The sequence below is a fragment of the Microtus oregoni genome, unplaced genomic scaffold (assembly GCF_018167655.1).
Source record: "Microtus oregoni isolate MIOR12 unplaced genomic scaffold, Mior012 000035F_ref0000213, whole genome shotgun sequence".
NCBI lineage: Eukaryota > Metazoa > Chordata > Mammalia > Rodentia > Cricetidae > Microtus > Microtus oregoni.
The window spans coordinates 2,869,184-2,885,774 of NW_024543094.1; the positions used below are offsets into that span (position 1 = coordinate 2,869,184).

General features: G+C 41.8%; 1 protein-coding gene across 1 annotated transcript in view; it reads right to left on the minus strand.

Moving 5' to 3' along the window:
- Nucleotides 1–16,591, minus strand: part of Gli3 (GLI family zinc finger 3) — a 270,292-nt gene that overhangs the window by 107,585 nt on the left and 146,116 nt on the right. The window contains exon 4 of the mRNA XM_041630870.1: nucleotides 8,296–8,401. Within this exon, the coding sequence (XP_041486804.1) occupies nucleotides 8,296–8,401 (106 nt within the window). The remainder of the gene's footprint in view (nucleotides 1–8,295; nucleotides 8,402–16,591) is intronic.

The window sequence follows — 16,591 nt, forward strand, 5'->3', positions numbered from 1 at the left end:
TGAATTATAATCCAAACATGCTGTAGACTCAAAGAATACATTTTTTTTAAAAAAGTTAAAAACAAAGTTCTTTTAAATAAGTACAGAGGGGCGAGGGATCACTAGATCAAGCTTTGTACTTGGTGTTTTCGGCTTGAGAGTATGCTGTTGTTTTGTCTGCTTTCCCCCTGAATTTTAAAACTTGGTGCACCTTCACGATTCCATCCAGCGAGGGCAAAACCAAATTGCAATGTAAGCATGCCCATACCTGCTCTGGTAGGAAAAATAAAATTATGTATTAAGAAGATTATGTATCCAAATGTTTCACCACAGCTCCCTGACATATGCTGTGTAAAAACAGGCACATTCTCGGCTACTCATTCCTTTTAGCACGCCTGGATCATCCAAGAGGCGATACTCTTGCTAATTTGGCATTTAGTATTCAAAGAGTTCACAAGTCATTACTAGAAACATATCTGCTAACATTTTATTTTCCTGGTGACTGAATGTCCCTGGGGGCAGGTATGGGGATACAACAGTAACAAGAATGAATGACAGGCAGCCCTGTGTTCTGGCCCCTTGATTCCCCAGGGAAAGGACTTAAATGAACTTGCAGGGCAGCTAGAGAAAACGGCCTGTCTTTGGTTAGTGCAAAGTGCGCTCTTATGGCTAAGAGAAGGACGGACCCATAGAAGCCCTGTCCTCAGCTCCAGTCGGGGCAGCATTTGCGTTGTGAAACTGACTTCTAAGTGTCTTCCTGTGGAGATAAATTTTGTTAAAGTTCAATTTTATAGAACTCAAATTTTGAAAACTAAATAAAAGAATGCAGTCAATTTCTGTTTTCTTTGAAGGCAGGCTTAACATGAGTGGAAGCATTGTACTCAAAGAAAAAAGTCGGTTACAGTCCAGCACCTCCCAGGCCCCCACAACAGGTTTGACAGCAGCCTCTATAGAGTCGGCAGCTTCCGGTTCAGTGACCGTGAATGCCTCAGTCAATATCTGCTCCGGACCGTGTTGCTGAGCGCAGCACAAAGAACACAGGAATTTTTTCCAAGAAGCAGCCGCTCGGGCTCCGTGAATGTATGCTGTAATTAGGGCCTGCTTTCTCTGCAACTGAGGAGGAGATTCAATATTTCAGTCATTAGAAACACTGCAAAGCAGAAGTATTACACCTTTTGAATACAATCTGTTTCGTGTTTGACTCTTTAATGTCAAGTAAAACGTTTATTGGCTGATCAGAATTTATGATGCCTACCTATCAAAATTTTGAAAAGTTTAGCAGGTGACAGTCCCATATTCAAGCCAACAATGGGGGTTGTCTGTGAAGGCAGAGAGAAACGGATCCTGAAGGTTCTAAGACTTTTCTGCTTGCTCTGAAAAACCACAATCAACCATTTCACTTATATTTTGAACTGAGACAAAGTACAGTTAAAACTCTCAGGCACAGAGCGGAAGCGGCTGAAAGTTCATGAGAACTACTATGCGCAGCCCTAGATGCAGCAGCGAACAGTGAGCCTGGAGGGGGCGCTGTTTTAGAACGGGGCTAGCAACACTAGCGTCCAGGTTCCTCAGATCCCACTTTCTCTGCTACAGTTACTCACCTATGCCCTTACTGTTAGAAGTCGCTGGAGAAATAGTACACAGTGAATGTCACTGTGTCCCAATGGAACTGTACTGAGAAAACACAGCTGGTGGACCAGCCTTGATCTAGGGGCCCCACGCTAATTCAGGTGGCTGCTCCCGGTAGAACTTGGTAACAAGACATCCAGACAGGAAGATAAATGTGAGGAAGCAAGCTGAGTATCTGAACGAAAGACGTTCCAGGCAAATAAACACTGAGACTAAGTTAGCGAGGCCTGAATTCTATTGGATGTACCTAAATAAGTGTTGGTTACTAATGCGTGTTTTAACGCCGACTTGTCAAAAGTCATTAGATGTACCACACCTGTGGCTGGATAGGCAAACTGTCCTGTCAGCCTCACATTCTACAGCAGTGTGCAATGAACATGTATGAAGCTTTTACGGCACTCCTCCGTACTGTCATGTGTTCATCTTAGAATGCTGCAGAAACCATTATCAGGTGCCCACACATCCCACAGGCAATTGATAGAATTAGTTAAGTAAAACCCAGGCCTGCAAAGTGCATGGCGTTCATTTTTACGAGCAGAGCAAGGAATGTGTAGTCTATTCCCTAAACTAAATAAAATATAGGCTTGGCCCACTAGAAAAAGCTGTCTGTGTTACGTTTGGATGCCCATAAGCTTAAAATGGGGCTAATTATAAAACCTCCATCATAGGACTGTTTTAAGTATAACACCAGATAATTACGGAAAGCCTTTAAAACTGTAAGTCATCACCATTGGCTGTGGTCATTATTATGTATTTTTTCTCATGCAAACGCTGCTTCTTTTGTGCTTTATCCATGGAATTCTGATATTTGTAATATAACTAGTGACCCAATTGCAAGGAGACAGCAGATCTCTGCAGCAGTAGCTGACTATGGAGGGATCAGCTTGGCCGTGGGAAGCCTTTCCCATTGCAAGAGAAACTTTTAAATAGAATCTCAGCAATCAAGTATTTTGATTTTGCACTCCTGAGTGTGCTAACTTTGCCAGCATGAGGAAACATACTCTAACAAAATGAAACAAATGAAAATAAAGAGAAAAAATGGCGGCAGCCTAACAAACCACAGTGCATTGTCAGCATTAGAAACAATTACTTGAGAGCTACAATGTGTAGGGCACGGGCTCAGTCATGCATGTGCACAGAACTCAACAGTCGTTGCCTTGAGAGATGCAATGACGACCTAGTTTTTTACCTTTTCTATGTGGGAAGGTGGGGTACTTCTGTTGCTACAGTGCTCAGTGTAATCTGATGCTATTACATGTTACCAGTCTCAGAGTCATCTATGGCAGATCCAAACACTGGATGATAAATAAAAAATACTTTTCTTTCTTCCTTTTAAATTATACTATTAAAATATTCCAAACCAGCTATGCCCCAAATACAAGATTTTTCTAATTTGCCATTATCTTAGCGAAGTATTCCCTCAGAATGGAGCGAAACCACTGTTTTGCATATGTACCCATCATAAAGATTTAAGTAAGGGGCCAGGCTGAAAGCTTCTTTTAAAGAAATATGTTGTGCACGCCCAATAAACATATTTAGCACTAAGGAGATGCTGAGTTCAGTGATGCAGGAGACTAGCAGGCAGAGTAGTAGCCCTGGTCATCTACTTAAGGGTTTCTTCCTCCAGATATTTACCATAATGGTCTATCTTCTCTTGCACTCTCTCCCTCCGGGAAGTACTGAATGCAATCATTCTCCAAACTTGATGCTCACCTTCTGCTCTCAAGCTAAAAGGCTGCCTAATCATGGGGGGAGGGGGACCTTCCTGTCCCAGTGTACTCTATTTCAAAGCTAATATGAATGCTCTTCCCTGTACTTCCTCTCCAGGCAGCGGGAGGTGGGCCACTGCTTGTGAAAAGAATAGCTCTTCTCAGAGTGATTGCAAGGAGCTGGGTAGCCTCCATGTAAGCCACCTTGACTCAAGGAAAGGCACCAGTAGAGTGCTGGCTTCTCACAGGACAGAAAAGAGAAAGCAGCTTCTCTAAAGGCATCAGTAGAGTAGAAGGTGACACACACCACTGTCCTGTGCTGGCTGGAGATGCAGCCTAGTGAGGTGCTATTCTCACCCACAGCACGAGGCAAGCAGAGCGCTCAGTTCCACTGGCAAGAAGAACAGATCAGTGGGGCTTGAATTATTGCAGTGGATTAGTAACTAAGGACTCAGCTTTGAAAAATGAATTGCGGATCTCAGTATAAAGTAAAGGAGAGTCCAACACCTAATTCATACTGGTTCATGAATGAGAAAAACTTAGATCAAAAGAGTTTTTACATACAGAACAGACCCCAAAACATCCTGGGAGCCCTAAATGAATGTGAATGAAATCATACAGGAATTCAAAACACTTTATAATTTGGGTTGCTAAAAATACATCATGTCTAGTTTTAAAAAGAAGCGTGATCAAGTAAGTTCCAAGGCTTAAAACGCACACACGCTCCAAATGCAAGAACACATTCTTCACTGCTGGAGAAAACAGTCACTTGGAAATGCGAGTGTATTCCCGAGGAGCAAGATAGAATCAACCAACTGTCTACATTTTCAAAGAAGCTTTTAAGACTGGTAGTAAGCTGTAGGCTAGGGAGCTTCAAGGCCCACAGAATCCAGTGTGCGATCGCAGGCTTTGCTCTGATACAGGGCGATGTAAACAGCTGAAGCCAGGAAAGAGAGAGAAGACTCAACAGAATCCCACATGCGCCGCTGCACCGTGAGTCTGGCTTGGGTTTACCACTGAGGCACCAAACCAGTTCAGTAATAGGCTATGCAGACTTTGGTGTTTCCCCTAAAACACTGTGTTTCCCTGTACATAAACTCTGTGTTCATGACAATCAGAGAAAGAAAGAGACATTCCATCGTCAGCTGGGCACACAGCCTGGTGAATTTACTCAGAACACCTCAGAAGATGAGGAAAGAGTTCTCATAGTCAGTGCTTAGGAACCTGTTTGAATGTCATAAACATGATGCACAACTGTTCGTTTCATAAAACAATTTATTGTGACAACCTATAGACAGAGATGATATCTATGTCATGACTCACCTACTTACTATACCTTTTTAATTTAAATTTATGATTTTTGAGCTAAAAGAAATACCGATATATCTTATATTATTTCCAGCACTGTATTTCAGTCCATTTAAGTTTCTATACTTGAACTACCCTGCTCATCCATAACGTGCGGATAACCATGCGGAAGCAAGGAGGTGAGCTAAAGGCATTTCAGATCACCAGCTCGGCTTTTAAACATAAGCTGACATGTCTCTGTACATATTTATAAGGCTCCTTGGTTATTATTAGGCTGTAATTGCAGTTGTTCTAACACCTAATAAGCCATGGTTGGAAAAACAAAAGCAGGTTAATTTGTGATTTCCTCTACTCATTCAGAGGCAAATTAAGTGTCAAACAGCTAATACAGAACATATTTCATTTTATGAGATTTTAATTTAATTCTGCACCATATCATTGATGCCTTAATATAGGGTGGTTTATCTAAAAAGAGGGGCAATTTATAAATCTTTTCAATAGAATCTTTAATGATGGAATATGATAGCATAATTACCGCAGTGCCTGACATCCTTCGGAACACTGATCTGTCAGCGTTTCCATCAACACGGGCCCCTGTTTTTCAGAGACTTATAATTTAGTTTCTCAAGTTGGCACCAGAAGAACAATTGTGTTTACAAAATAATGAGAATATCTCCAAGTTTTATCTTCCTGTAATTAAAAATGTTCACTGTAAAAGCTCACTTGATTTCATTTTCTAGAAGCCAATTAAAGGCAAGCATTTTGGCATTTCAAATTCTGGAAAAGATACCTTTTTATTTTACAGTTACTACTTTAAAGATTTGGGTATATGGGCCACATTTGCTGTCAACACTCTCAGCTTTAACAGGTGCAGGTGTGCCCTTTTCACCTGTCATGACTATAGGCTGCTGGGGTCATCAAGGAGAAAGACCAGAAAAAACCTGGTGCCTGGGTTCACTAACCTTAAGCACGCGTTTGGAGAGCCAACCTTTGCAAAATATATACAGGATTGTTCTTTTATTGAGTGAGCCCTTCCTGCAATGCAGATAGCTTCATTTCAATATGTTAAAGGACCACACCATGGTGAATTTTGCTAGAGTCTATGGCACAAGTGAGTGGCAAAACCAAAACTCAGCCACCATCTCAAAGCCTGGAGCGGCCTGCCTGGCTGTTCACTGAACCCCATTTCCATGTCTTTCTGCCCATATGCTGAGACCTTTCCACAAACTAGCAAAGAGCAGTGACAATTCCTAAGCAAGCAAAAAGAAAACCACAACAATATTTGGGTACACACGGGATGCTATAGACACAGCCTCCTGGATAATATGAACGTGAGCCACAGATCACAATGTTGACGACAATGCCAAGAATGTCATGCTACAAAGGCATGGAGATGTGACTTGCTCTAACTCCTGGAGCCCACGTTTTCAGCTCATTATCTACCCAGGGATTGGCTAAGACAAGCAGAAGTGGAACAGTCCCAAAGAACTACAGACTTGAGGTCCCTGTTCCACACCCACAGCATTCTATCGGAACCCTCAGAACTGTCAACCAGCCTTACAGCATAACTCCTTGATAATTATACATACAGGCTGCTGCTCAAGAACAACTTAGTCGATTACTGCTTAAGTATCTTAAAACTTGGCTGACAAAGTAGAAAGTACAAGGAATCTAAAAAGCCCAGCCCAGAGTCGTAGCTGAAGAAAACGCCCAAGGTCAACTCACAGCTGCTCCAGACATGACTTAACCTTATCTGTGCCATTGCCTTTGTTAAGAACCCAAGCACGGGGCTGGAGAGATGGCTCAGCGGTTAAGAGCATTGCGTGCTCTTCCAAAGGACCTGAGTTCGATTCCCAGCAACCACATGGTGGCTCACAACCATCTGTAATGGGGTCTGGTGCCCTCTTCTAGCCTGTAGGCATACACACAGACAGAATATTGTATCCATAATAAATAAATAAATATTTTTTTAAAAAAAAGAACCCAAGCACGGCCTAGAATACGTAACAGGGGCTATAAGAAGCTTTGTTGTTACTATAACTCTGTCAGAGAACCAATAGGTGGACTTGTAATTGATAACCTATTTGAACTTACTTCTAGGATGAACTAAAAAAAACCCAGAGGAGAGAGTTCGGTATATTATTTGAGGTCAGTTAAAAATATTTCTGTAGAACATGGTTTTTGAATAAGTGAAGAACTCCCAGATTCCATAGAAAATCTGATTACATTACTATATCAGAAAGACTCAGATGTGGGCTAAACTAGGCACCTTTGTCTCTAACATATTGTGTGATCTAGACACAAAGACTGAACCCCTTCTGAGATCCATGTGGTCCCATCCATAGCATAGGGGTTCTGTAAGACCAGGAGAGCTACGTGTCACCTTGAAAACTCACAATTACAAATCCACTTCCCTTTGTATAGGAGAAAACTGGTCCTTTGGTTTTATGTGAGTGTATTTTTAGCAGGCTTCAGAACCCTGTAAATACTTGCTAGCATTCCAGTAAAAGTCACAAGAAGAATAAGTCACAAGTTCCTGCCTTCTCCCTCTGTGAATACCCACTTCTGCAATACTCACATAAGTCTCCATGCAGATTTATTACTCACCTCCAGGCAAATCTGAACTGAAATTACAATTCAGTAATGGGAGATGGATCCAAAAAACGGTTGGTAAAATATTATATGTGTACTTGGGCATGCAGTTAGGACTGTTAATATCAATTAATTCTGTTCACAGAGGAGGACTTGTTTTAAAACAACTTCATTTTTCTTCTGTATACCATATAATTACACAGCTGTAACTAATAGTCAGAGAGGGGCAATCTAGCATCTATATAACCAGTGTTATTCTTCAAAGTATTATTCGTGCTTTTCTAACTCCACTATCTCAGAACAGAAGGTGATTATTACATATGACTACATTTGTACCAAGGCCATTAGCGGGGAAGAGCCCCTCCCAAAGAGTTTGTCCAATCATTACAGTATATGACAGTTTTCTTGATGGTACTCCAGAACAATGGCCTGTTAGTTTGTAAATCCACGAGTCTTTTTCTTTCCCCTCAAAACCAAGTGAGACAATATTTCCATCAGATTTTCTTTTTCCTTTTATTATCACCGCATTCTTTTCTTTTATCTTACATGAACCATGTGTTCAATCACATTTGCCATTTTGTTTGGGTGACATTCTCATCAATCACGTGACTGTTAGCATTACGGGCCATGGGGACTCTGAAAATCCTCCAAAAAACATTTTGTTTTGATTCACTGTAATCCTTTGGTCAGAACCTTCACGTAACAAAAATTTTAGCATGTAGAACTTGAAACCTAAATCACAACCAAAAATATTGTAAGTGGTAAACTTCCACTTTTGTAAGGTTTAACTTTAACCCTTTAAGTTTATAACTCACATTATATGAGAGAGCTGTCTGTCTCTCATCATTGAAATATTCAAAAAACAGTGGCCAGCTAAAGCATGTGACAGGCAGCCTCAGAAAGCTCAAGGTCTGATTCAGTGAGTCTAGGAACAGGCAGAGCTTTGCTAGGCTTTAAGAGTAACATCTTACACTGCCATTGCACCTTCAAAGCCCAAAAAACATGCATTAAGAGTCCCGAAGCCATAAAAGCCAGTATTTAGATCCATTTTATTAATGAGTAATGTTTTAATACTTACACATGTAATGGAGGAATAGGAGATGGATCATAATGGTAACGGCCCTCATGATGTCTGGCATCAATTGGTACAGGAGGATGGAAGGCAGGGAAAAGATGAGGAGGGTCTGAAAAGGAAAGAAAGCACACCTTACATAAAATGATTACTTTGAGATATCATTTCAACTCAGGGCAACGTCATTGCATGGAATGTCTTTTAAAAATTTCAGGAGTTGAGACCAAAGAGATGACTCCAATGATCAAGAGGACTTGCTGCTCTTGCAGAGGGACCCGAGTTTGATTCCTAGCACCCAGGTCCAGTGGCTGAAAAGCACTTGTAACTCCATTTCCAAGGGATCGAACACCTGTGCATGGCTTCCATGGGTTCCTACAGTCATGTGTACATACCCCATAAAGACACACACAATACACATAATAAAAACAATATAACTTTAACAGTGAATTTCTCTGATAATTACTAGAAGCTAATGAAGAGGTTCACTGATATATTGTAGAAATAATACCAGGCAAATAATATATGCTTGCTCTGGAGAAAGTAGAGCCTATGAATGTATAATACCTTACCAGAAAAGCAAGAACAGGAAGAACAGCATGGCTTCCTACCCTGGAAGGAAGGCTACCCAGAGGGAAGGCAAGCGGGAGACATAAAATCAGGAAGAAAACTATACTGTCAAGTGAAATTTTAAATGAACGCATTGCAACATATTGATGCATTAGTGTCAAGTCCTTGGTATTTTTAAAAGTGTCTTTCCCATGGTTTCTGCCGGTATCTATGTATATACAGTCACATATATTTACATGGTTCTAAAAAAATTAAATGCATGTTTCCCTTTCTTTGTTCCAACACCAGGGTAGTCAAAGTTCATATTTTCCAGAAGAGTCCCATGGACCTGACTGGGAGTGATGATCAGACCCACCCTGCTTCATCTTAGAAGGAGATGGAAGGTGGGATTCTACTCTTCCTCACATCCTATCCATCAGCTGCTAGGTCCTGTATATGTGTTCTACTTTTACATAACCTCCTTACCCAAATTTACTTGTACCCGTTGTCTCTGAAAGTCTGAAAATAAAGTTTTATTTAAAATATAGTGATCCGCTATACAAAATGAAGAGAACTTAAATGGGTTGTATAACTAGAGGTATGACTGATAGTTTGCACTAATGTTTTATCCAAGTTCCAAGGAATAAAACAAAAGAGACTAAAACCTGTACCTTTAGCACTAGGGCTAAGTGACATTACAGTAAATATGCCAGAACGTTGATGGAGGAAGGTCATTGGCCAATAAAGAAACTGCTTGGCCCTGTGGGTGGAGTAAACAGAACAAAATGCTGGGAGGAAGAGGAAGTGAGGTCAGAGTCTGGACAGCTCTTCTCTCGGGAGAAGACGCCTGAGAGAGATGCCATGCCCTGCTCCTGGGATGAAGCTCCGACCCAGGATGGACATAGGCAAGAATCTTCCCGGTAAGCGCACCTTAGGGTGCCATACACAGATGATTAGAAATGGGCTAAATTAATACGTGAGAATTAGCCTAGAAGAGAATGGGCCAAGCAGTAATTAAATGAATACAGTTTGTGTGTTATTATTTTGGGGCATAAGCTAGCCGGGAAGGCGGCTGGGGGTGCTGAGAACGCAGCCCCGCGGCCGCCCTTATTACTACAGTTGGCACCCAGACGTGTGGACAGCTAAATCCACTTAAAAAACCTGAGAAGGCTTAAAAATAAGGGAGAGAGAGTTTAACACAGATTTTTGCTGTTTGTTGGTGGCGTGCTGTAGAGAGATTTCCTGATTCGGCAACAGTAGCAAAAACAAAAACAAACAAAAAAAAATGCTGTGTCGTTTTAAAGCGCAACTTCCTGGGGCTGTGCCGCCATTGCGATCTCTGTCTGGCTCCTGCAGGAGACAGAGCTTTTGAATAGAGCATTTGGAGTAAAGTGCTACGATTTGTTTGATGGCAACTAGACTCGCTGTGTTCTCGGGTCTGCTCTGCTTGCTAGAGGCAAGCGGGCGCCTCATCTGAGAGAGGCTTCCTGACTCAGCTTTAGCTACAGAACCCTGCAGCTCATTAAGAGGTCCTGCCACGAAACACTTAAATGGTGTTGACGAAAAGCTGAACGCATGCTTTTCGGTTTTCAGCCGTAGCAGGAAAAAAGCTGCGCCCTTTAAAAATGCCAGCTTTCTGGGCTGTCCTGCCAGGGCAAACTTTGACTCTTTTACGCAGGCGGTTCGTGCCCTTTGCAAGCAAAGGCTGCTGAAGCTCGCTTGCTGGCAGGAACCTTGAAATGCCATAGAGTTGTCGCAGTAAACGTGGCTACAGCCAGTACCTCAGCCATGAGGCTGGAAAGCTAAGGAATGGACTGGATCTAGCTGGCAAAGCCACGCCTTTAATCCTACCCATATTGCTCAGTAATTTAAAGGCTCGTGTGGTCAGAAAAAGAGAGATATACAGTAAAGAGAGCTTCAAAGACGAAGAAAATTTCTAAATGGTTTGAAGAGTGTTAAAAATATATGCAGACTAAAATTTAAAGTTCTTAAAGTTAAAAAAAAAAAGGAAGAGAGTTGTTGTGTGTGGTAGCACACGCCTTTAATCCCAGTGCCTAGAAGGCAGAGGCAAACAGATCTCTGTGAGTTCAAGGTGTAGTAGCTTACACCTTTAATCCCAATGCCTGGAAGGCAAAGACAGGCGGGTCTCTGAGAGCTCAAGGACAGCCTGGTCTACAGAGTTACTTCAGGTCAAAGATACAGAGAACCTGTCTCAAAAAGCAAAGAGTTAAAAGTAAAAATAAACAAAATAGAGGTTAAAATAAGGCGAACAAAGATGGAAAATACACAGAGAATTTTGATACTGTATGCTATTATGCTCTCTTTGAATTGTTTGAATGCTGAGGAAGGAGCAACAGCTGCTAAAAGATATTTATTTATAAATGCTGCTGAACTAATCCAACATAGATATTTTGAAAATGCCTTGACTTTGAAATTTGGATCTAAGGACATGATGCTTTGGAAAGGAGTTTCTTATTTTGTTTTCACAGAGGATGAGACACTGTTCATTTCTTCTATACCGATTTGGTATGATGGACCACGCCCTCCTGAAGGGTTGGTGTGAACGCCTTCAAAAAATTGCTTCGCTCAACTGCCAACTGAGATGAAACTAGCACACAGGTTATACCATGAAAGACCTAATTAACGACGCCCCCATTCAGCAGGAAGCAGTTTGGAGAGAAAAAAACTGCCCCCATGTTCCCAAATATGGTTTATAAATGTTCTTTTACATTTAAAGGGGGATATGATATAGGTATGAATAATTTGCATTAGTATAGATTTTGCTTTATTGATAGAGATTTAAGGTCAATTTTGTTATATGCATAAGTGTTTCTGATTTTGATTAAGGTATTGTGATTGTGTAGTTCATTTAAATATGTACTGTATAATTAAGAAATATAGGTTGTTAATGGATAATCATCGATAATAGTAAAGCTTGTAGTCATGTTAGTTAGATTTTCTAGATATATAGAGATATATTTTAGATAGACATTCTTCATGTCTTTCAAAGATTACAGAATAGGACATTTAATGTTTTAATAACTGAGGACTTTTCATGACAATGAGACACTCTGCTCCTGGCAGCACCAATCTACTTCAAGAGGAAGATGGGCATCGAAGAGGCACCTTATGGAGTTTGATAGCCATTTGGGCAAGAAACTGCTCTTGCCTGGACTATTGCATAAACTGGACACAGAGAACCCACAGAGAGAGGACTACTGAACTTGCCTAAGGAGAGATGATCTTTCGGGGTTCCTGATTCATGAAAGAGTCTGCGAGACATTCTGCAGGACACAACAGATAGTGACTGAACTGCCTTTGGAATTTCCTGCTTTATGGAAATGTCTGCTGGATACCATGGGCCTGAAGGCTGAAGATGGATGCCCCAATGGTACAGAGGAACTTTGGGTGACTGTCCAGGTAGCGAGATGTCTCTGTCATTTCTAGAGTTTTAAAAGTTGCTTTTTTCTTGTTTGCTTAGGTAGTATTGTATCTTTCTGGAGTCTTTGATGGAGTTAAGAATAGTTAGTTATAGTTTTCCTTAGTTATGATAAAGATTATTGTAACTTTTACTTGATAACTGTTTTGTTATATGTAATTTTGCTATGTTAAAGTTAAAGCCTTTTTTTTTTGTTTAAACCGAAAAAGGGGAAATGATGGAGGAAGGTCATTGGCCAATAAAGAAACTGCTTGGCCCTGTGGGTGGAGTAAACAGAACAAAATGCTGGGAGGAAGAGGAAGTGAGGTCAGAGTCTGGACAGCTCTTCTCTCGGGAGAAGACGCCTGAGAGAGACGCCATGCCCTGCTCCTGGGATGAAGCTCCGACCCAGAATGGACATAGGCTAGAATCTTCCCGGTAAGCGCACCTTGGGGTGCCATACACAGATGATTAGAAATGGGCTAAATTAATACGTGAGAATTAGCCTAGAAGAGAATGGGCCAAGCAGTAATTAAATGAATACAGTTTGTATGTTATTATTTTGGGGCATAAGCTAGCCGGGCAGGCGGCTGGGGGTGCTGAGAACGCAGCCCCGCCGCCGCCCTTATTACTACAGAACGTGACCCCTGAATGTGGCCCTTGAGCACCGACAGTCACCCACCACAGCAGAAGCACACACAGCTCAGCACTCCCGGGGACTGACATGCACAGCCAACACATCTTTGAACGGTACCCAGTTTCTTCATGGATTCTGAAGATTATAATTAGCAAGCTTAAAGGCAAGTCAAACATGGTCAGTCAGCAGGTTTGGGGCATCCAGACCAGTCACTGGACGGTACAGAATCAGGCAACAAGGACTGGGAAACTGCACCAAGCACAGTAGACACGTGTGTGACCTGCACAGTCAGCAATGATGTATCCCGACTAAGAATGCCAAGTCGTAAAAATTAAGTGGACACGGTGACTATTACACTGTTGCTGAATCCGGATGAATCTCATTTCATTCCCTCCAGATCCACCCAGTTCCCATTTTCTCCTCAATATATCTTTTAGAATGTAAGTTGCGCTCCTTTTTTGGGGGGTTCCCCTTGCGGCCTTCCTTTAAAGACATAAGAGGGAAAAACTGTGAGTATGCACTGAATCAATACACGTGGCCCACCAAGGAGGGGCCCCATCTTCACTCGTATCCTGCAGTGTTCAAAACCTAGGAAATAGCACAAGAGGTCTACGAAACAGCAATGTCGCTTATTCCATGAATATTTGCTATACTACGAAGCAAGAAGGGAGTGAGCAGCATAGAAGCAGAGAAGGAATGAATTTGGAATTAGCAAGTCAGTGTCACTGTGGCATCATGAAGTTCATCAGGTGGGGTTATATGTGATCACTTGCCATGTCTCACACAACACATAAGTACATATGACAAACACTGTGTTTTAGCAATTAATTATCAAAGGATGTAAGCCAGTTATCCCATAACACAAGCATCATTCAGCTTGCTTAGTTTGAGTGTAAGGAAGAAGTTTATTCAGTCAAGTGGCGAATTCACTGTTACTCTTAACTCAGCAATCCTGAGATGAAAAGACACCACACGGAAAATCAAAACGTCTTAATTTATCTAACAAGTTTTGGTGGAAGTTATCTTACGCATCCTCCTTAAGACAACATGGAACTAAATGGAACAGTCTTCGAGACTAGTTGGAAAGTCTGCCAGGTTCTCACTAAGTGTGCCTGAAACTTTGATTTTTGAAAGAAACCCACACTAATCACAATCAAATCCAGGATAAAGACAGGTGATCATCAAATATGGGCAGTCTCCCGTTTCTTTCCGCACCAAAACAGGCTTGACTCTACAGCACCCCATCCCACCCCACCCCATGCGTGCCACCATTCTCAGAAATGAAAGACACATTTAATAGAACTGTGCAGGAATTCCACAATCATAAAGTATGGCTCTCTTCTGAAGAGCTTCTCACACACGCCTGTCTCGGGTGGCACCGTGATAACTGTCGGACTTGGAACGTAAGAGTTTCAGTCCCGTATGTGCTGGTTCCTGACTCTACTGTTAACATTAATCCACCAGATAAGGGGATGCTAAGTGCATTTTGTTCTTTCCCTGTGGGTGCAACTACAAATTATGATGAAATTCAATACGATGTTTTAGACATGAAGTGTATAAATGTACCCATATTTAATGACTACCTCCCATATCCAAGAAATAAGTCATTACCTTTTATATGCGTCTGTCTAATGAAGTTGCAGAGACTATGTTCATGGAAAGGAACCAAACCATGAATCCAATAAAATCAGGAGTGCCTACTGAGTGTCACAGTCTCTTTCCTACGACAACGTACAACATGACTGCTGGCCTTGAAGGCATTTTCCCATCTTGTCATTTTCAAGAAGAGTTTCATTGCAGTTTTAGTCTCTTTCCTACGACAACGTACAACATGACTGCTGGCCTTGAAGGCATTTTCCCATCTTGTCATTTTCAAGAAGAGTTTCATTGCAGTTTTAGTCATGGGAAGAAAATATCAGATACAATTACTGTAGTCTTTAGTGAAGTCCGCACCCGCTAAGCCTACAGTTTTCTCATTTTGAAAGTTAATTCCAAGTGCATCTTGTAGCTGTTTACAAAAAGTGTTATGCTCAAGGAAACTCAAGTATGAATTCCAGAAATGGGTCTAAATAAAGGACAGAAAATTAACAGATGTGGTGTTGTGTGGCCAAAAGACAACCAGCTGTAGTTTAATGGTTTGCAATTCATATGCTTCCCTATTGATTAAGTTTAAACAGGATTTTCTGGGTCACTGAGGACCATGTGAACAATAGTAGCTGTTATTGGTTATTCATGGGAATCACTCCTCTTAAGCCACTTTTTGGGGACTGGTAAAGACAACCCCTCTTTTGAGTCAAAGCAAGCTTGACATAGTCTGTAATGATAAGGAACAGAATACAGAAGAGGCACTTCTCTAGCATGGGGAAGTGACCGAGGTGAGCCCAGCATGCCTCAAAAGACATCCCTGAGTCCACAAATGCCGGCCTTACCTTGCATCTCCGTTTGTTGTTTCTATGCAACAGCAACACACTCCATCACAGACCCAAAACACTGTCCAAGAAAACCCACAAGACAAGAAAAGGTCCCTGTTGCCAGCAGCCATCCCAAACTCAGCCACCTCGAGGTTTATTTTTTACACATGAGCAGCGCAGCTGGGGTACATCATAACTCAATGTGTGCAATATGTTACAGCGCCTTGGCCATCTTTTGCCCTAGGATGTGACAAAACACTCTGTGATGACTTCTCCAAAGTCAGGCGAAAACTGCTGAAGCAGAAGGAAGTGCCACTAAACCTGGCTACCTCCTATTTATCATACAATTTCCTGACTGATGGGTCCACAAACCAGCTGCTAAATGCTGTGTACTCTACTGTCAGCAAACTAACGCGCTAAATGGAAGACAGGGAGAATAATGTGCAGAACTGGGAGAATCAATTTTACTGGGAGAATTAAAATTCCAGCAGGTAGGGGTGGGTTTGCAGAGCCCTGGGAAGCAGTGGACTATAAAGAAGCACGGCTGCAAAAATGATTCATTACCGATCCACACTAGGTTTGACTGTGGTACCAGAGGCCTCTGATAGAAAACAGAGATTTGAAAGGTGTGTCCTACCAGGGCCCTCAGTGCAATGAATAAATAATTGGCTTAAATGCCTTTAAATAGACGTGTGTAGTAAAAGTACTGAGCTGGGAAGAGTTGTCAACATTCAGTTTCACATTGCCTGTCATCATGCAAAGTATTGGGGGTTCATTCGAAATCAGAGGCATTGAGTTTGAAGTCTCTTCACAAGAGCATGGGTTGATCATAAAACCTACGACCAGGGAATAACCAAAGGTATGTGGAGACTGATTTTCAGTTGCAGGCCTCTCCCAAGAAATCATTTTAGTATCCTCAGGCTATCAGATCTCTTCGATGCCATCCTGGGAAACTGTCTTTTAAGGTTCAAAACTTACATACAAAAATTATAGACTAAAAAAAGAGAGAGAGATCAAAGTCAACTCAGGCAGTGCCCTGAAGGAGTAATTCAGCAAAGGATGCCAGTGGCCTGATGGCCAAGGAGGCCATAGATGAGACATCAGCAGAGGGAATGGGCAGGGGCAGAAGTCCTCCTGGTTGATTTAGATACCAAAGTGGTTTGGCTTGGGACTGTTTCAAGACCAGATCTAGAAACGCTGTACCTGATGTTAGTGGACCCCGTACCTGCTACCTGCTGTCAGTAGAAAGACCATTCTAAGGATGTGTGGGCTTCTGTGCTGAAATCCACT